The sequence below is a fragment of the Dermacentor silvarum genome, chromosome 2 (genome assembly GCF_013339745.2).
Source record: "Dermacentor silvarum isolate Dsil-2018 chromosome 2, BIME_Dsil_1.4, whole genome shotgun sequence".
Classification (NCBI taxonomy): Eukaryota; Metazoa; Arthropoda; class Arachnida; order Ixodida; family Ixodidae; genus Dermacentor; species Dermacentor silvarum.
This window is the reverse complement of record NC_051155.1, coordinates 249,781,310-249,801,660: the sequence shown is the minus strand read 5'-3', so window position 1 is coordinate 249,801,660 and position 20,351 is coordinate 249,781,310. Positions and strand designations below refer to the sequence as shown.

The following is a 20,351-nucleotide window of genomic DNA, read 5'->3' as shown; positions in this document are numbered from 1 at the left end:
GTATTTATTCACGCTCGGTGTTTCGCTTCTTTGTACCGCGCGCTCGCTGCCGGCGCCCAGCGCGCGAAAAATTGCGCGCGGTTAGGCTCATTACTCGTGGTGAGTTGACGTTTTGCGCGGTCGCTTCGCGCTGTCTTTTGACCACACTTTTATCAGCTTTTATTCATTGATTCATCAATGAGGGATGATTGCACGCTAAACATATGCGAGTAAGGCAAGGCTGGCGACGCTGTGCCGAATTAACTCTCGTGACGCAGCTGTAGGGCTGTGTGCGCTGCGGAATCCTAAAGGTGTAATTCACGGGGAGGAGGTCGTTCATGTGTAACGCCGGAGGTTAATTAAGCGTTGAACTTTATTCTGCACAGGTATCGGAACCAAACATGCACGCTTTTTTGAAAACGGCCAACCCAAACTTAATCCTTCCCAAGGAGAAAACCAAGGAGCCGAAGCCGGCACCCAAAAAACCAGTGCACGTCCCATGGGTGGAAAAATAGTAAGCTTTTGCAGAGCTAATTGCCCTTTTAGCATCTAGTAACGTGATTTTCTATGACTTATTCTTGTTTTCGTTTTCCGCCTCACTCAGCCGGCCCAAAACTGTAGACGATGTGGCCCACCAAGATGAAGTGGTCTCTGTACTAAAAAAGTCACTTCAAGGAGCCGATGTAAGTGTAGAAAGTAAGCAGTGCATCCTCGTGTCTTGTGCTCAACTATATTGTACCGCAGTCGTATATGTCAAGTCAACTTTATTTCTCCAGCAGAAACGCTGGAAGGCTTTCAGTACTCCATTATGATTTTATGCCGTGTGGCATACCAAGCAAAAAAAAATATAATAATAATAATAATAATAATAATAAACAAATAAAAGCTGGTCTACATAGACACCTTGACAGAGCCCTTGACAACCCCTTGCAGTGGCTTGTAAAACACCATGTTACGAAAAACAAGGCTACAGCAGCTCATTCAATGACAGAAAAAAATAAGAATATCTTATCTATACAAATGACGTACGTATGACACCAATGTTTACATATATAGAGCATTAATAGATATAATGAAAATAAGAGTACACTTCGGTACAGTGAAAAAAGGTAAGAGAAGGAAGCAGGAAACCGAATAAGCAGCAATAGCAGCAACTTAAGCCATAGAAACTGTATAATCCCCAATCAGTGTATGGAAACAAAGTTTGGCACAACCGCTTCACTGTAGTGTAAACAGTTTGGCTGTATTTGTAAAGAATTTATAGAATTGTAGACCCGCTGTAGTGGCTTAGCGGCCATGGCGTTGTGCTGCTAAGCACAAGATCACGGGATCAAATCCCGGTCGCCGCGGCTGCATTTCGATGGGGGTGAAATGCAAGAATGCCTGTGTATCATGCATTGGGCGCACATCAAAGGACCCCAGGTGGTCAAAATTAATCCGGAGTCCCCCACTACGACGTGCCTGATATTCATATCATGGTTTTGGCACATAAAACCTGAAAATGTAATTAGTTCATTAATAGATTTGTAACTTGAAGTGCTTTCATTTTGTATAACTCATACAAAAATAAGTGTTCTGCCACAAAGCACTTTACGTGATTGTGTGGGTTCAATGCTTGCAGCTCCCAAATCTTCTGTTCTATGGGCCTCCAGGAACGGGAAAGACATCTACTATACTTGCCCTGGCCCGAGAACTCTTCGGGTATGCTAATCGAACTCTATGGTTTACTCCTCATAGTTTCCGTATGCTCCTCTGTTTGATGAATTAGTATAGGCTGAAACAAATGAGAAATTTTTCGAAACTTGTCAAGAATTCAAATAAGCTTTCTGCTCATTGTGATGTCTTTTCAGATTTGTGCTTTATATATTGACAACTTATTGACAGTAACATCATTTTTCAGAGACATGTACAAAAGCCGCATTTTGGAGCTAAATGCTTCTGATGAACGTGGCATCCAGGTTGTCAGAGAGAAAATCAAGACCTTTTCACAACTTACAGCAAGTGCTACAGCACCCGAGTACGTGCACATTTTTTAGGAACTTTTGATCTTGCACTGTTACCATCTGATATGATTACAATATGTTTCACTTGCAGTGGGAAACCATGTCCACCATTCAAGATTATAATTCTAGATGAAGCAGATTCCATGACAGCAAGTGCTCAGGTACTTGGCCCAGAAACCTTTTGAACTCTCAGTGCATATGTTAAGTTTGGGCACATTGCTGCATTAACAAAAGTATCATTGTTTTCTTCAGCAAAAAGAAATGTGTGTTAGAGGTTACTCTGGCAAATTATGGAAACTTAAACTACATATATAATAACAATACTTCCCATTTGTTAGTCACTTTAGCCTCACTGTGATTCTGGCTTCTCACATCTGAGTTTTGCTTAGTTCGCTTAGTAGATTAAGAAAGTTTAGCAAACTCTATTGATAATTTCTGAGCTTAATAGAATTTATCAGGTTTTATTAAAATTTTTATTTTGCATTAAAGGCAAACCGCAATAAAATTTCAGACTGCGTAAGGAGCCTTTAAGATAGGGGAGCCACTGTGCAAACCTTTACATTTGAAGTACATACAGTAGCATCACGAAAAGCTTGCAAAAATAACCGTTTTCAATACCATCACTGAAAAAAAAAAGTAAGAGAGAGAGAGAAAAAAAAAAGAAAGAAAAGTCACCATTTCCTCATGTCGGAAGTGACGCAAGAGCTAGTACACGTGGTTCATCAGCATTACCTCCGAGATAAGGCGTCACCTGTGACATGCTGAAAAATCTCGGAGGCGGCCTGCTGGGACTTACGTCATAGCGACAACCACCAGGTGCACGCATCATCTTAGATCCTGTTTAAAGGCTGCTAGCAGAAAAACTATACAATTACCAGCCCTGCAGCTTTGCCAAGATCACTTCAGTGGTATATACTCATTTATACCAAATATAACCAAAGTGAAATTTCTCTGCTGTTAGCCTTTAATGCAAGCATAAAGCCTTCATAAAACCTGGTAACTTCTATTAAGCTCAGAAACGATCAATAGAGTTTGCTAAACAAGGGAGCTTTAGCTCAGGAGGTCCTATCTAAATATCAGATTGGAGGAATCAGTTTTCTCGGCAACCACTGCACAAATTTTGATGAGGTTTATTGCATTTAAAAGGAACGGTTCAAATCTAGTAATTGTAAAAGTGGATTTTCAATTTATGCTCTCAATGATTTTTAAAAATTCTTTAAATTTGCAAAATCAGAATACTGTAAACTGCACCTATTAAGACAACGAAAGCGACCAAAATTTGTCTTATACACCGCTCTGAAATACACTGGTACAAATTTGTCAGTAGGATCGAAAAGCCATCATAATATTTGTAACAATTTCACATTAGCTATAAATTAGTAAATCACATTTGTCTGCTCTAACATATGCAGTTTACAGAACTGTGATATCTGTTTTTGGTGTAGAGTTACGTATGTGATAATATTGTGCTTTTTGTTAAACTTATCAATTTTTACCACTTTTGATTAAAGATTAGAGGTCTAAAGAAAAATATTGCTTCCTAGAATTGTTAGCATTTTACTTTCTCTCTCAAATGCAACAAATTTCATCAAATCGGTCCAGAGGTTGTTTCATAAAAGCATTGCTGCATTTTACATGTGTTTGAATAGAGAAATCGTATTTTTTCCCCAGCTAAAGCTTTCTATTTAGCTTAAAAACTTTTGAAAACCGCCGTACATATGTTTTATTGGGGAAAATTAAATGGCAATAAACGAAATCTGCTAGCAAATGTTTAATTCTCTTGGCATTTTACACCCTCACTAGTTTTATTGCAATAGTTTCTGATGTCTATACGGTGGCTGTAGAATACGGCTCAACTGTTTATGTGGTGATGTAACCTCTCTGGCTCACGGTAAATCAGTTCTGTGGAAGCCCTAATGTGGAGGAAGGTTCATGAAAGCAAGAATTGTCGTTCACCCAACTGTAGCACGAAACTACACAGGAAAGAGTTTTTCAGAAAGAAAGCTTGGCAGTTCAAGAAATAGTCGCCTTTGTCGGGAGATCGACCCCACGACCTGAGCAAACCAGGACAGCACATTGCAGCGCGAGGCCAAATTTATCAACAACTCGAAGCACAGGGACAGAGGATATGGCAAATCAGTTCTGCAGAAGCCTGCAAGGTGGAGGAAAGTTCATGGAAAAGAATGTCATCCTTTGTAGCATTGTGCTACAGTCTGGTGGATGACTCTTTTTCCCTTTTCTTAATGACTCACACGGCAAAAAGTAATTTATTAAGTGTCGTAGTAATTGCTTTCTTTTTTTATTTCTTTCCCAGTAGCACGTTTCCTGTTGGCTTCAATTTGTATATAAGACATGTTGATTTGCTTTTATTATTAGGCAGCCTTGCGTCGTACCATGGAAAAGGAAACTAAGACAACTCGTTTCTGCCTCATCTGTAACTACATAAGCAGGTAAAAGCACTTCGTACATTTTTATTTACCCGAGTATAACCATTATGAAGATGCACTTAATTGCATTTCTGTCTTTTCTCAGAATCATAGACCCACTGACGTCTCGTTGCTCAAAGTTTCGATTCAAGCCTTTGCCTAAAGAAGTTCTAATAGAACGCCTACGCGCCATATGTACAGCTGAAGGAGTTCAGTGCGATGATCAGGTTCGATACTCTTGATTGCTTTTTCAGTTTCATTGGATGGGCATTCTGGTAGCGGTGACACATTGGTGCTATATGAGTGCAATGCTGTGTGATATTTTTGCATTAGTGATGACGGCTGTTTTCTTGAGTTCGGATTGCACAACATTTCGACTGGACACACAGAAGAGAAACACACATTACAGAGTGCTACTTGCAACTATCAATTTATTCCCTTGTCAGTGGAATAAATTTGAGTATCCTCCTGTATTTATTCCGCTGACAAGGGAATAAATCAATAATTACAAGTAGCGCTCTCTTGCGTGTTTCTCTTCTGCGTGTCCCGTTGAAATGTTGCGCAATCCAACCTTTAGTATGCTATACCAACACGCCCAGTCTTCAACCTTAGCTGTTTTCTACATGTAAGGACCAGTAGAATGGTCAACTTGGAACTTTCATCATCATGACTAATTTTCTAGTAGATCGTGTGCTGAAAGGCTGTGTATCATATGCTGTTGCAGAGTGTTTGGAGTAGGTAAGCGGCTAATTGGTTTTTGTTCTTTTCACATAGTGCAAAAATGTTCCAAAAGCCGGGTGAATTCATGGGTAACAAAAAGGCTTATTCCGACTTAATATAACAAATTAACAACAAAAAGGTTATAGACATTTCGCCACCTGTGCAAGTGACACCTTCAGTATACACTGGCACAAATGAGGGGAGGTCCCAGTCTACTTATCACACACGTCCTTATAAGCATCTGGCAGGGGTCACGGTTGGTGTTGCACGCTGATGCGTCACAACGGATGAACCAGGATTCCAGGAGTTTTCTTTTCCCCCACTTTTGCTCTCAGGCAAAAGTGGGGAAACTGCATCCCCTCATTTGTGTCAGTGTATACTGAAGATACCACTTGCATAGGTGACGAAACGTCTATAACCTTTTTGTTGTTAATTTGTTATGTTAAGTTGCAGCAAAGCTTTTTTCAATCATTTTCCCATAGTGTAATGTTTCAAATAAAAGCAAAGCTTCTATAAGATTGTTAGGGTGGAAATTTGGGCCGGTTGGTTTTGCTTATCTATGTAATAGGCGCAAGAACGACAACATACATATAGACCGACACACAAAAAGCGCTTGGTGTGTGTTGTCGTTTTCGAGCCTATTACAGTATAGACCACTTATAATGTAACTGCTTATAGTGCAGGACCGGATATAATACGGTCTTTTCAGACTCCGGTTAATTTTCCCATATCACTCTATGTATACGCGTATCGCTTATAGTGCAGTTGTGGGACACGAAATACCGGTTACAGTGTGGCTGCCTTGAAGTTCGGCAGACAACCTAGACGGCAAACGCTCTCCTCAAATACCGTATTTACTCGAATCTAACGCGCACTTTTTTTTTTGCTAAAACAGGTCCAAAACTTGCGTGCGCGTTATAATCGAGTACGACCCTACATCTGCGTTACCTATAGCCGTCGGCATTTCAAAATGGCTGCCTCGCACGCGCGTCGAGCCTAGCTACTCTCGAGCCTAGCTACTCTCAAGCCTAACTACCGTAGCTTCCTCCATGTGCTGCACTACACGTGCTTAGGCAATAGTCTATCGTCTGTCTTCACATTCTCTGCGTCTGCTCTATCAGCATGAAGTACTGAGTTCATCATGATGCCGCATTTAAAAGGAAAGTGATCATGTGTGCGGAGACGGACGGAAATCGGGCCGCATCACGGGCGTTCGGAGAATCCGAAGCTTGTGTTCGGGACTGGCGCAAAAAAGGAGAGGATTTCGCCAGCAAAGCAATGCGGAGCGGTTTCAGTGGACCAAAGCAGGACGTAATCTGCGACGATCCACTTCAGCGATACGATCGCCTTGGCCTATCTTGAAAGCAATCTTCGACGGGGAAAGTCCGCCGCGCGCCGTGTTTTCGCTGCTTATAGGTCGCGTTGAAGCGAGGGCCATGATATCACGAAGGTCTTTTTGCTCGCCGCGCTTCGTCACTCGAGCGTTTTGACGGTTCGTTTCCGCGGTCAACGAGAGAGATGTGTTCATGTTTGCTTGTGCGGGCGTGACACCGTGCTTGTTAATTTATTTAGTAAGCAAATACGGAACCTAGAGCACGGTGACAGCGACGGCAGAAATGCGCCTGGAGTGTCCATTATCGCAATAAAATAGTTTTTTTTTTTTTTTTGGTTATAGTGCGTTACCGCTTATAGTGCAGATATTCGCGACTCCGGCGACTTACATTATAAGCAGTCTACACTGTACATAGATTTCTATGAAATCTGCCCTCAAAGCTTGTCACGCTTGAACATGACGCTCAAGTAGTACATGACTGGTCTTCACTGCCCCAGAAATTCAATACATCTATTTTCACATTCATTAACACTTCTGTATCAAATGTCTAGGTACTGGATTTCCTTATGGATGCTTGTGAAGGAGACATGCGAAGAGCAATCACCCTTTTCCAAAGTGTTTCTCGGCTTAAATGTGGTGAGCCTGTAACGTCCCATGATGTGGCTGAAGTTGCTGGGGTGAGTCGCCATTTCTGTGTTGCATCTTCACTGATCATAAGCTGCTTGTAAATAGCAGAATTAGCTCTAGTAAGTAAAACCCGACGACTAAGGTTGGTTACTTTGAGAAAAAGGATGCTGCTGCCGAGCACATTTCAGGTCTGATTTCCAGATGTAGCTGCCAATAACAAGGGGGTGTAATGCAAAAATTCGACATATTAAGAACTCCTGTTTGTTGAAATTTAAGGCCAACTGCAACATTATTTTGAAGTGTGTAAGGAGCCTTGTTTCACATAGTGTAGGTAGAGGGACCTGCATGCAAATGTTTACCTTGGAAATACAAGTGAATGCGTCACGAATATTTTGCTAAAATGTTACATTTTTGATGCCGAAACAAAAGAAAAAGTGGGGGGGGGGGGGGGGGTTGGAACGCCATTACTGCTCGCTGGGAGTAATCCATGACTCTGATTGTTGCGAAGCAGTGTGGCTCCTCGGCATGACCCCCGAGATCAGGCAGCACGCTAAAAAATCTTGAAGGAGACGGGCTGGGACTTATGTCCGTTAACCACCAGGTGCACATGTCGTCTGCTTAGGTGCTATTTAACCGCTGCTAATAAGAAAACTAGACACTCATCAGCCTTGCAGCTGTGCCAGGGTAATAACTCGCTGTTGACAGTTCACAAGAACTTAATTGAAAGGTCCTGAGAAAAAATATTGGAGGGGAGCCGAAGGCACCCCAATCAAGTTGGTGGCTCCGCCCATGACGGAACGGGGAGGTGGTGTCTCTCGGCGACGTCGTGGGCCCTATGGACTCGCTGTGGTGACCTAGTGGCTTTGATGTTGCACTGCTGAGCACGAGATCGCAGAATCAAATCCCGGCCAAGGCAGCCACGTTTCAATGGGAGGAAATATTAAAATATCCCTGTGTACAGTGCATTGAGTGCAGGTTAAGGAACTACAGGAGGTCGAAATTAATGTGGAGTCTCTCACTACGGCATGCCTGATAATCAGATCGTGGTTCTGGCATGTAATACCCCAGAATTAAATTTTTTATTTAATTAAGATAATCAGTGATTCAAGGTACTCGCAGCGCTTTATCAAGATAATTTCAGTGGTGATGTGCAATCCTTCTCATAGCAGTTCTAAATTATCCAGCACCCTTCCTGCTAAAATATTCAAGGCATCGAACCAAGGGAATAATTTATCTTGCAAGCCTTTTCATCATCATCATCATCATCATTCGCCTATTTTTATGTCCACTGCAAGACGAAGGCCTTTCCTGGCGATCTCCAATTACCTCTGTCTTGTGCAGGCACAAGTTGTGATTCCAACTTGTGCCTGCAAATCTCTTCATTTCATCACCCCACCTAATTTTCTGCCGTCGTTAACTGCGCTTCGCTTCCCTTCCCTTGGCGCCCATTCTGTAACACTAATGATCGACCGGTTATCTGCCCTACGCATTACCCCATTACGTAGTTCTATATTTTTTTTCTCGTAAAGGGCCCCTCACCTAGCCACATAGCAAATTTCGATTATTCGCTGAATGTTGTTACATGCCCTCTAAAGAGTGTTCTACCACAAGAATTTCTCAAATTAGTTCATTAATAGCAGAGATAGAAATATTTGTAGTGCTGCGAACCCATGATTTCAGGAGGCGAGCGTCACCGTCAACATAGATGCTTTCTCTACCTGCCCCGTCTAGCCTCTGCAAATGAAATTCCTTCCTTGTGTCCTCCCATACCGGAGCCAGAGGATCGCGTGGCAAATATGTCATAGACCCCGCCCTGCCTTTTCTCTCTCTCTCTCTCTCTCTCTTTCTCACGTTTTTGCTGAGTGGCACACTTCTGGTAAGAACCTCACGCACGAGCTGTTATGTTTGTCTCTTTTCACACAGCGGACGATTTTGCGTGCTCTGCATGAGAACACCTGCTTAGCGGTATAAGTCAGTGCCACAATCATGAGCACTGAGGCAGGCGCGAGAGGATGAAAAAGCATGATCGTGGCAACGGAACAGTGTAGAAAATGACATAGTTTAGTCCTCTGCGCGCAAGACTGCACGACGTGGGAACAAGCAGACAAAATGGAAGTATATCTCTCTTGCCAGGGTATGAAGTGGAACAAAAGCATGCAGACATTTGGCTTGTATGTTTTATTATTTCTCTAAACTTTATTCTTCTATTGAAGCACCCGATTAAACAAATAATTGATGTTGCCGTGAATAATTCTCTTGAGTCACGCGTCACTATGAGCGACGTCACAGCACTGCCATGTACGTAGGTGAACTTGTGTGATAGACATCGACTCACCTGCTGGGAGCGCAGCGCCCCTCGAGAAGGGCAAACGGCGTTTGATTTGAAATTTCAGCTCATTCCGCGGCGCATAGGGATGTAATACTTAGCAGAAACGGATCGTTACCACGCATTGTATACACTGCGCTTGTCAACTCAGTCTGATCAGACCTGGTGAGGGGCCCTTTAATGTCAACTAGAATATTAGCTATTCCCATTTGCTCTCTGATCCACACCACTCTCTTCCTGTCTCTAAACGTTACACCTAACATTTTTCGTTCCATAGCTCCTTGCGCGGTCCTTGACTCATTCTCAAGCTTCTTTGTTAACCTCCAAGTTTCAGCCCCATATGTTAACACCTGTAGAATGCAATAATTTTACACTCCCTGTCAGGATTTGGTAATGCCTGCAGTATGCACTGCAACCCATATTTATTCTTCTATAAGCTTCCTTCTCATGATCAAGGTCCTTTGTGAGTAACTGACCTAGATAAATGTACTCCTGCAGACTCTAGAGGCTGACTGGCAATCATGAATTCTTGTTCCCTTGCGAGGCTATTGAACATTATCTTTGTCTTCTGCGTATTAATCTTCAACCCCACTTTTACACTTTCTCGGTTAAGGTCCTCAATCATCTGTTGTAATTCGTCCCCGTTATTGCTGAATAGGACAATGTCATCTGCAAACTGAAGGTTGCCGAGATAATTTCCGTTGACTCTTAGCCTTCCCAGTCTAAGAGCTTAAATACTTCTAAGCATGCAGTGATTCAGTGAATAGCATTGGAGAGATTGTTTGTCCTTGCCTGACCCCTTTCTTGATAGGTAGGTATCTTTCTACTTTTCTTGTGGAGAACCAAGGTAGCTATGGAATCCTTGTAGATATTTGCCATAATATTCATGTATGCCTTCTGTACTCCTTGATTACGTAATGCTTCCATGGTTGGTCATATCTACTGAATCAAATGCCTTTTCATAATATATGAACACCATATAGAGAGGTTGAATATACTCTGCAGATTTCTCAATTGCCTGATTGGTGACATGGATGTGATCCATTGTAGAATGTCCTTTCCTGAAGCTTTAAGTCAAGTGTTGCCCTGATTCTATGGGAAATTATCTTGAATATTTTATACAATATTGAAAGCAAGCTAATAGGCCTATAATTCAATTCTTTAATATGTCCCTTCTTATGGATTAGTATAATGTTGGCATTCTTCCAGCTCACTGGTACCCCCTTCAGGTGCTATGCCATGTCCTCAAATGTGGACACCAACTTTTCATTCGCGTAGTACCAAACACATTGAAAAGTGCGGGCGAACGCGCCTTTCCTTTCTCTATTTGACAAGTGGCACCATCGCCCTGAAGACATACAAAATAATTATCAGAAAGCGCGGGAAAATGGCTGCTTCAAGCTTCTACAGCGCGAGCCGTAACTAGCTCTTCGTTTTTGTTTTTGTAGTACAGTTAAACGAGGATATAACGAAATTGACAAATTCCCGAAAAAATTCGTTATAAAGATGATTTTGTTATATGCAGGCTCGGCACGAAAATTCTAAAAAGAAACACTTACCGTATTTACTTGATTGTAACGCGCACCCGTTTTCTGTGACCAAAAGAAAGGAAAGAAAAATCCTTTACAGTACCGTGCACCTCATGCTTTCATACAGAAATACAACTATCGCTCAAGATTTACTCCCTATGCACTAAAGTTGCGATGAACAAAAAAGTCCCAGTTTTGGCCAAAAGGCGAAGCATCGATGGCGACAGCAAATTAGCAAACAGCTATACGAAGTAAGCATAGTTGTTTTATCGGCCGTATAAACTTGTAAACATTCGCTGTTTAGCTAAATTGGTAGACTGGAAAAGGAGAGTGCCGGCTTGGCGGGCAAGGCCAGCTGCAGCAAGCAGCAGGATCAGGTTTGAATCAGGAAGTCGCCGTGAATTCGAGCGCACCAAGCGCACCGCTGCTGCTTCGCCTTCCGTTGCGGCGGAGAAGGTGCTTCCGGTTGCTGCTCGCGCAAAAATGACAAAATTTGGTACGAAATCTCTAGGTTGTCGGCGGGGAAAATTCGTTATTTCGAGGGGGTCTCCCACTGCCACTTCGTTACGTAGAGGTCTCAAATACATGTGCTTCTATGGAGTAACGGTGGCGAATAGAAAAACTTTGTTATATCCAGGAATTCGTTATATGGAGGTTCGTTATAAGCAGGTTTAACTATTAATGTTATTAAAGACCCCCAAAAGCCATTTATTTGTAAAAAGCAATGTTTCGTGATTGTCAAATACTATCTTTTCTTGGAGTACCAAGTGTAAGAGTGCCGCACGCAACTACCGAAAGTTTCACGTTGAATCGCCCTGTCCACGTTTGTAGACAGGGCGCCTCAAAGCCACCTTTCCGAGCGAGCTGCCTTGTATAGCAGAAGACACCCCTTGGCTAAAATAATCAAAACCTCTTATTTTGTTTTTCAGGCATTTCTAAGCATGCGGTAGAAAGATGCAAGCTCTATGAACAGACTGTCGACAAACTTTTAGCGAAAATTCAAAATGGCGACGCATCCGATGCAGGGGGGGGGTATTCTGTTAGAGTCCACCTAGTGGACTTGTCCATTTCGTCTGCTGCTGAAGTGCTGATTGACAGTGGCGCCTGCCCCCTGCAGACGCCGAGCTCAGCTCAGCCAATCAGAAGTTCAACAGCAGATGAAATGGACAAGTCCACTAGGTGGACTCTTACAGAATACCTCCCCAGATCTCTCGGATGATGAATGCGCGGAGCAAGACTTGGCGCATACGGTGGCTCGTGATGGTGATTTCTCATTTTCTGTGTTTTGCGTTGAGCAACAGCTGGTTAGAGTACTTCCGGAACGCAAGCGCTGAGAAGCTCCTACAGTGAAACACCATGTACATGATGGCGTTCCAAGCAGACATTGTGAGCAGCCTGATCACTTGCAACAGAAATGCTCCAAAAAAGCGCGGTAGGCCAAGCAATGACAGCTCTAAGCCCGTTGTCAAGAAGGCCACACCACAGTCACTTCCAACCGCTGCCATTAGGTATGACAGGTACGATCGCTGGCACGCGCGCACACCAAATGCACAGCTTTGCTGCCGTGAGGGCCAGCTTTGCTGCCGTGAGGGATGCGCAGCGAAGAGCCGAATTCTTTGCTGAAAATGTCACATGTTCCTGTGCCTGTCGGCTCAGAATCATTGCTTTCATGTTTACCACACAAACTACATTGCAAATGTTTAGAAAATCAAGGAATAATCACAGGAAAAATGTTTTGCCCTCCTTACCTAGCTAAGCAGTGCAACATCTTTTCCCGGTTAAGGCCCCTGTCCACAAATGTGGACACCACGGAAAACAATGAAAAATAAAATTTATGTTGCCATCTTTTAATGGCTCTTTTATTGAAGCATGGAGAGCCAAAAAATGATGTTAAGATAATTTTTTTTCACTGCCAGATTTAATTTGCAACTGAAGGGGGTACACTTGGAAGTCGTGAGGCATTGCATATAAAATGTTGCAAGATTTTCAAGCATAACATCTCCTCCATTTTCGATTAAATTAACTGCTATTCCATCTTCTGCCACTTTTTTCTTGAGACATGTCTTGCAAGCATATAGTATACTAACGCTATAGTGCCTAGAATATACTTACTAGTGTGCCGACCGCCGGGCGTTTCTAATGGGAGACGCTGGCACCGCCGGTGATGCCTTCCGTCGGAGGCCACCAGACGGCGACACTGTTTGGGACCGTGCTAACCGAGCGGCGCATCGCGCGTCGCTTGCGCTTCGGATGCACTTCGGATGCGCGTTCGTAAGCGCAGTCGGTTGCGGCGCGTTGTTGCTTTCGAGCAAGAAGCATGTAGTGCCTCCGCATGGCCATTGCTGGGTTTCTTTTCTGTGCGCGTGGTTCGCACTTGTGTCTGTTCACGGGTGGAACCGAGATGTCGCAGAAAACGAGGCGTAAAGACAGCACCTGTTTTGTCCCATATTGTACAACTGGATAGCGCTCAAACAACGACCAAGTCTCATTATTCAGCGCGCCTGCTGAACCAGAACGTTTTGCGAGTGGGAGAAGAATATAAGAGGGCAGATCGAAGGCTAACTCTGGCGGCTGTCGCTTGTGAGAAACACTTTAATAATTGCTACATTGAGCGCTCGTTCAAAATTAGTCGACGGTGTTTCGCCCATGAAAATGTGCCATGTTTAATTACCGTCATTTATGGTAATTAATTTAATTTATGGTAATTAGATACAACTTGGTGTGAATTTAGCATTTGTGGACATGTCTCGCATATAATAGTTTACTGTGGAAAAAAAGTTACACTTCTTCGGAAACCACGTATTTATTTATTGGTATTTTTCGCAGGAACACCCGGTAGCGTGTAGCGTTATAATGATAACTGTGCGTACGATCGTTTGTAAGTGCAACGAAATCATATTCTTTCGATTACACTTTGCACCTCAACCAACGTTCCGCAAAGTGAAACGGGCTGGGACAGCCCATTGGCGTCTGTCGCACACGCGCGCGTTGGCTAGAGACGCCGCTCGGCATAGCACGGTCCGTACGGCTATCGCCGTCTGGTGGCCGCCGTTGGAAGGCATCATTCTCCGTGCCACCGGAAAGCCCGCGGTCGGCACACTAGTAAGTATATTCTAGGCACTATACTAACGCTAGAGGAAAAGCTGGGCGAAAAATAGTGGGAACCCCATAGGCGCCGTTGTGTTGCTACGACTCATTTTTGTAGCACTAAAAATATTCAAAATATTATGCAAAAGCAAGCACTTACACGTAGCACATAGGCACGGACAACATTTGAAGTTCATTCCATATATTTTTCAGAAAGATCAGATGGTTATTTTGAAAATTTTGATGTAAAATTTACGGTGTCTGAAATCTTTTCCTCTAGAGTTAGTTATATTAACTCCATGCTTGCAAGGCTCTTCTAACGTCATCTATAGTTACAGAAGGAATCTCTGAATCCTGTTCACTACTCCATTTTCATAGTAATCTATGAACTTTAGCCTTGCTTTTTATTTTTGTTTTCTTCATGCCCTCCTGCTCTATTTCTTAAAATTTACAGCAGGTAATGTCCTCAATCACTTGTGCTTTCATAGCATTGCTTTCAACTGAACTTGCACCCTTTGCCATGGATGTCATATGAGGGAGGGTACACAGTTCGTTGCATAAGTGTTGTGCCTTGTGTCAAAGGTTACTTGAAGTTTAATCCATGTGCTGCCCATCATAGTGGCAGTGACTGCCGATACCAGCACATTTTTCTCCGATAACATTAATTTGAAACTCCATGCTGTTGGCTGCTCTTGTGCCAGTGGAATAACTCGGATGGGGACTAGTTGCTTTAGTTGCTTCACAAGTACTAGTCCCAACCCCACATTTAATTAACACCCCTTGATCCTGCTTGTCTCCACATGCAATCGCCAGTCACAAGCAGGCCACAACGCAATCCAAAGTAATGTGGTGGCAGAAATGGCCTTAGTGTGACCATAACACCCGCATAACTCGGAGACAGAAATGTGAATGATCCAACTGATACGCATTATAGCCATTAAAGGTCAACATTATTAATTCCTTAAGGGATCTTGACGACCTCAGCTCATCATAAGTAATTGTCACTTTCTAGCTCGTGACAAAATAACCTTGTACGACATGGGCATTTCGCCACTTTCTGAATGGCTTTGGATGAACAGAGGCCGTCAAAGGGTGTTTTTCTATTTACAACATAGATCACAGTACCCGTTTTGGTTTCAGCCCATTTCTCTAATACGATTTTCCACACTAGATGGCAGGAGGCATTCCTTGTGTACTGAGGTTGCCCTGTTTGCACGAGATTTTTCTGCACTTTCAAACAAACATGGCATCATACATGCAGCGTTTTAGTGTGCTAGGTTGCTATCCGTCAAACAATGAGATCAAAAGTGACGAGGATGTAAACTTCGTGCTTCATTCTTCAAGCGAGAAATACTGTAACGACACTCTAGACAATGTGTCCGATACGAAGAAAGTATGCATGAGATGGTTGCCAGGTCCTATGAATTCATTGCCATACAATGTTTACAGGGTTATTTTTTGCATTCTAAACATATTATTGGAGTATTTCACGTCATTAAAAAAATTTTTTTGCTATTTTGGTATTGTTTTTTTAATGAGGCCAACCGCAACAAAATTTTAGACCGTGTAAAATGCCTAGTTTATTGTAGATATAAAGGAGGGCCTCTGTGCAAAGTTTGATCATTGAAATATGAGCATAAGTGTCACAAGAAGCTTGCAAAAAATATCTGTGCTTAATACTGAAACTGAAAAAAACTCCATCATCACCACTTGCCCATAGTGACTGCATGACCTAATGCATGGCTTTTTGGTGTGACCTCCAAGATAAGATTTTGATAGCACTTCAAAATGTGCAATCTGGATTCGGCTACTCTCCGTCGGTGCAGAACAAAGCTAGTCTGTACCACGTAGCATGGCCAGACTGAGCACGAGCACGTACTCCAGCCTGGTCGTGCACAGTTGCACGTAGCCACATCTGTTGCATGTGGCCTCTGAGATTGCAACGGTGCACCCGTGCTATCTTGAAGGCCACGCGGCTGCGTAGCATAGATACCATGGCCACCACGTGCCCTCTCGTCGTCGAGGCGCTCTGACAGCCGCGGGCTCTGATTGGTCTCTGTGGTTCTCTAGGCGTGGCAATGCAAGCTAGTCTAGTGATTGTTGCTGCCCTAAGCGCCCTCAAAAATCTGAGGCGGCGTGGACTTGCATAAGTGGTGACAACCACGAGGTGCACGCTGTGTCTGCTTAGGTGCCCTTTAAAGACTGCTAACAAGAAAACTACAGTATTACCAGCCTTGCGGCCTTTCCAAAAATGGTTCAGTGGTATATAGTACTACTCATTTAAAACAAATATAGCTGAAGTGAAATTTTGTTGCCGTTGACCTTTAAAAGATTAAAATGTCATTAAAAGTCAACACTTCGAAAGTTACGACTCTGAATACAGGGTTCTTTTGAGTTTTCAGCAAATTTCTAGAGCGCATTTCAATTCCAACCTTGTTAAGTGGCTTATTGTGCTCTTGAAGCAGCGTTTATCACAGCAATGAACTTGTGTGATGTTTCCATCCAGATTATTCCAAAGCAGTGCATCGATGACCTGCTTACCAGTTGTGCGTCGAATTCGTATGAGAAGCTCAGCACAACAGTTGAGGTAAGAAGCTGGGCAATGGTCATTTGTAGAGAAAGAAAGGGTATTGGCACTGATGACATAAAAGGGCACTGAAGGAAAAAGGCGAATTGGGTGGTCACGTGCCAGAAAACAATTTTCTTGTCACTTAGAAAAATGTGGTCTTCCACAGCCTTAAAGGAATCGCTGTGGTAATTAGAAATTTGATGCAATCATGTCTCACTAAAAACAGTGCTTACTTTACAAATGGCACAGTTCCCTGGTTATATGCAAAAACATGAGAAACAAATTCCTTCAGCTGAAGCTATCAAAGTGACCACTACACAACATGAACACTCAAAGCAAGAAGTATGAACTCATTTCTTTTACTGGATGGCTCAGGTTAACAGAAATAGAGTGAATGACCCCGTACAACTGAAACACCCCCATTACCCGGTGCTACTCGTTTCAGTAACTTCTGGCACAGATTTATTAAACCTGCATTGAGCAGCATATAAGAGGGCATACTACCAGATTATCTGGTAATTACACTTGAAAGCTGATTATTTGCTTCCAAGTGCAACCAAATTCTGCATGGTGCCTGTGGTTTCATAGGTTGTTTCAGTGCTATGGCTCAGAGCAACACTAGCTTATGCTTCTAGGATATGTTATTTGTACCATCAGCGACAAGTTGGTTGAAGACAACAGAAAGAGCTAGTTGAGTATTTTTTCAACAGTAGCTTCAATCTTGCCCAACATTTACATTATCCTCCCACTTACAGAAGCTCTGTGCTTCGCAAACATTCTGGAGCTCTGATATATCACTTTAGCTGAACTTCCTGCTTGATCGTTGAAGAGAACAGCTCAACACTGGACAAGCGAATGACAAACACATACAGAAAACACTGCCAGTCGCTTGTGCAGTCTTTTACTGCATCCTTCAAATATATTCCCTTACAAACCAGCTGGGATCTAGACCCTAGTACAATTGATGTTTAATTTTATGCCCTATGGCACAAGGCTTGATTGCTGTTGTGAAAAGCAGCCCAGTGCAGTATTGATTACACATGTGGTGGTGGCCTTGCCGTTTTTTAAGCAACTAGGCAGCACCGAAATGTACAAGTGCACTTGTTTATTGGACAACTGTCTTCTTTTGAAGGACCTCGTGCTTGAAGGTTTTGCAGCGTCACAGCTTTTCAACCAGCTGCATGATGCCATTGTGTTGAGCGACAAATACAATGACAAACAGAAGTCGGCAATGGCCGAGAAACTTGCCGTAAGTAGCTTTCACAAGTTTTTCTTGTAAATGCAGTTTAAGCTTGTGATAATACAGAAAGCCTGAATTATTTTGGGCTGCATTATAATAACAGCAGCAACCTCTGTATTGTTTAAAATGTCCTTTATGTTGTGCTCAGTTAGGAAAATGCATATGCTTAAGCTTCATGTTTTCATAAAGACTGCATACATGTTCTTGCTTATGAATTCAACAGTATGATTAATAAGCATGCACCATTCTCTTGGAACAGATATGCGACCACCGACTGCTTGAAGGTGCTGACGAGTACCTCCAAATAATGGACCTGTGTGTCACAATCATGAACCAAATTTGCAGTGTCCAGGATTAGCTATCTATGTGTATATTTTCACACAAAATAAAGTCCTTTTTAAAATGTTGTGGTGTTTATAAATTACCTTAGGTAACACTTGTGCACAATTTTTGAAGTATTGTCAAAACACATGAAGTTTCAAACTTTATTTACATATATGGAGGTACATAAAACACAAACTAGGTTTAGAGCAAAAAAAGAAAATATATGTGTGAAAGTGGCAGTGAAGTGTGCTGGTTTTGCCGGCTATGCAGTGCATTGCCACAGGCGTAAAATAAAAACTAAATAAAATGCTAGCCCATATTGTGCACATGCACAACTGAAATATGGATGGTCAGAGCACACCAGATATTTGCAGACAATCAATTTAGTGACCTCAATAGCCTTAGCTGCATAGCAGGCTTGTAAACATGTTGGTTCACTTAGAAAGCAGGCTAAATATGAAATAGACAAGTACTAACTTGATTTTGAACAGATTGCAAACAAGAACATCAGGAAGATTTTACCAGATAGGCCTTTCAAAACTAGTGCAAAATGGATGATACAATGTGTAGTGCACTAACTATATTAAACGTTGCAAGTGTCAACACACATGCAGGTACTTCTCTGGACACAAGATGCAACACGATAAAAAGCAATTGGCTTCATACAATATTTACAGTCCTTGGTAGCAAACTTCATCAGTGCAAAGTTTTTGCTAGTGAAGAACTTGTGCATCAAACAAAGGTGATCTTCGTTCTGGCCTGGTTAACCTGCCAGACATTGAGTTCCTCGTATTCTTCAATGGCTTCCTCGATCTGGTTGGGCCGGAACCCACGTGAAGTACAACGCTCAACAGCATCAGCCATCTTCACTGTCTTGCCCCCAGACTCTGTGACCATGTCTCGGATAAGTGCAAAGATCTTATCAGTCACCGTCTGGACCCTGAAAATATAAACACCATTGGTATGATTAGAAAACTTAATTTTCTGAACAGGCGTATTTTTCTCAGTGTAACAATGAAAGGGAGGTTCCCAACTATTTCTTTATTAGGTGATGTCTCAGCATAAATACCTACAATTAAGATGGTTGCTTAACTTTGGTAAGCATGGGCAGAATATTAGCAACTGCTATAAAGCTGTGGCAATTGTCAGGGATAAGCAAAAGCAAGCTAAGCATTTCTGGCCGAACAATAAACACACATAGAATTAGGCATAGTGCTCTTTCGTTACTGTGCCTATAGATTAATCAATTTGATACAGTTTTTCTACACGTTAAATATTTCCGTTGGAATTCTACAGTGGAATCTCATTGATACGATTCTGCATAATACGTTTTTTGGGGATAAGTTTCTTTTTCTTTTCCTGATAATATGATTTGGTTGGATATGTTGGATGATACGATTTTCAGATGATATGCTTGATTTTCCAGTTTCCATAAAGACCGTATCGACGGGATTCCACTGTACAACAACACCGTGCACCATCTGACATGACAACCGAACTTGACCTCTTCGTCACATTTGACAATTTTTGGTAGATAGGGAGTCTGGAAAAATGAAACTGACTGGAGGCACCATCGAAACTAGCCTCCAGTGCTTCTAGCACTTACATAATCTATAATATGACAGCAGCAGTGAAGACAAAAGCTTCTGTCGGGTTGTCAATTTTTCGATTAGACATATCTGTTTTAATGTCGTCTCAAACAATAGTAGATGCTCATGAGTGTGTGTGCTATTTTGATAATTGTGTTCGGGTAATATCAAGTGCAACTTTATATTCCACACCGTGGGTTGCTTTTATCCATCAGCAACACTTCGACAGCGTATGCACAAATTATTACAAACAATCCTTCCTGTCATGTCGGGTTTTCACTCACACAAGAGCATGCAGTCGATTTCAGACCGACCTTCGAGTGAAGCTCGACTTAGTAGTTATATAATCTCTAGCATTTGAACACCACCTGTGTAAGTGCCCGTATTCATTACTGTACAATATTGTGCAATGCTGTAAAGCACTGTATAGGAACGGAACAGAGCACGTGGAGGCTCCAGCGCCAGTTGAACGCGCGTTAGACTACCTTACTCACACAGAAAAGCTGATAGAATGCAATAATCAAGTATGATGAGGCTTCTACATGCTCCCTGACCCGACAGCTATTGTTTCGCAAGCCTAAAGAATGCATTGAGTAAGG

General features: G+C 42.4%; 2 protein-coding genes across 3 annotated transcripts in view; one reads left to right on the top strand and one right to left on the bottom strand.

The window, feature by feature from the left end:
* Positions 1–8: 8 nt before the first annotated feature.
* LOC119443114 (replication factor C subunit 4-like) lies at positions 9–18,245 on the top strand. Of its 2 annotated transcripts, none has more exons than XM_037708264.2 (12): positions 9–99; positions 366–493; positions 584–662; positions 1,601–1,680; positions 1,880–1,996; positions 2,074–2,143; positions 4,359–4,432; positions 4,515–4,635; positions 7,013–7,138; positions 16,537–16,617; positions 17,732–17,848; positions 18,099–18,245. In XM_037708264.2, the coding sequence occupies exons 2-12, from the start codon at positions 381–383 to the stop codon at positions 18,195–18,197; spliced, it is 1,077 nt and encodes a 358-aa protein (XP_037564192.1). In that variant the 5' UTR covers positions 9–99; positions 366–380; the 3' UTR covers positions 18,198–18,245. The 2 variants fall into 2 exon arrangements, with proteins under 2 accessions (XP_037564192.1, XP_049518542.1); XM_049662585.1 differs by lacking the exon at positions 9–99 and adding an exon at positions 108–290.
* Positions 18,246–18,310: 65 nt separating this feature from the next.
* The window catches only part of LOC119443112 (DNA replication licensing factor mcm7), a 32,949-nt gene continuing 30,908 nt past the window's right edge, over positions 18,311–20,351 (bottom strand). Inside the window, exon 15 of the mRNA XM_049662583.1 lies at positions 18,311–19,103. Within this exon, the coding sequence (XP_049518540.1) occupies positions 18,896–19,103 (208 nt within the window). The 3' untranslated portion in view covers positions 18,311–18,895. The remainder of the gene's footprint in view (positions 19,104–20,351) is intronic.

What these genes read in the sequence shown, in the direction of transcription:
- LOC119443114 (XM_037708264.2), top strand. Translation starts at nt 381, where the DNA reads ATGCACGCTTTTTTGAAAACGGCCAACCCAAACTTAATCCTTCCCAAG. An exon ending in AGTCACTTCAAGGAGCCGAT is followed by an intron (nt 663 to 1,600) that starts GTAAGTGTAGAA and finishes CAATGCTTGCAG; the next exon opens with CTCCCAAATCTTCTGTTCTA. An exon ending in GAGTTCAGTGCGATGATCAG is followed by an intron (nt 4,636 to 7,012) that starts GTTCGATACTCT and finishes TCAAATGTCTAG; the next exon opens with GTACTGGATTTCCTTATGGA.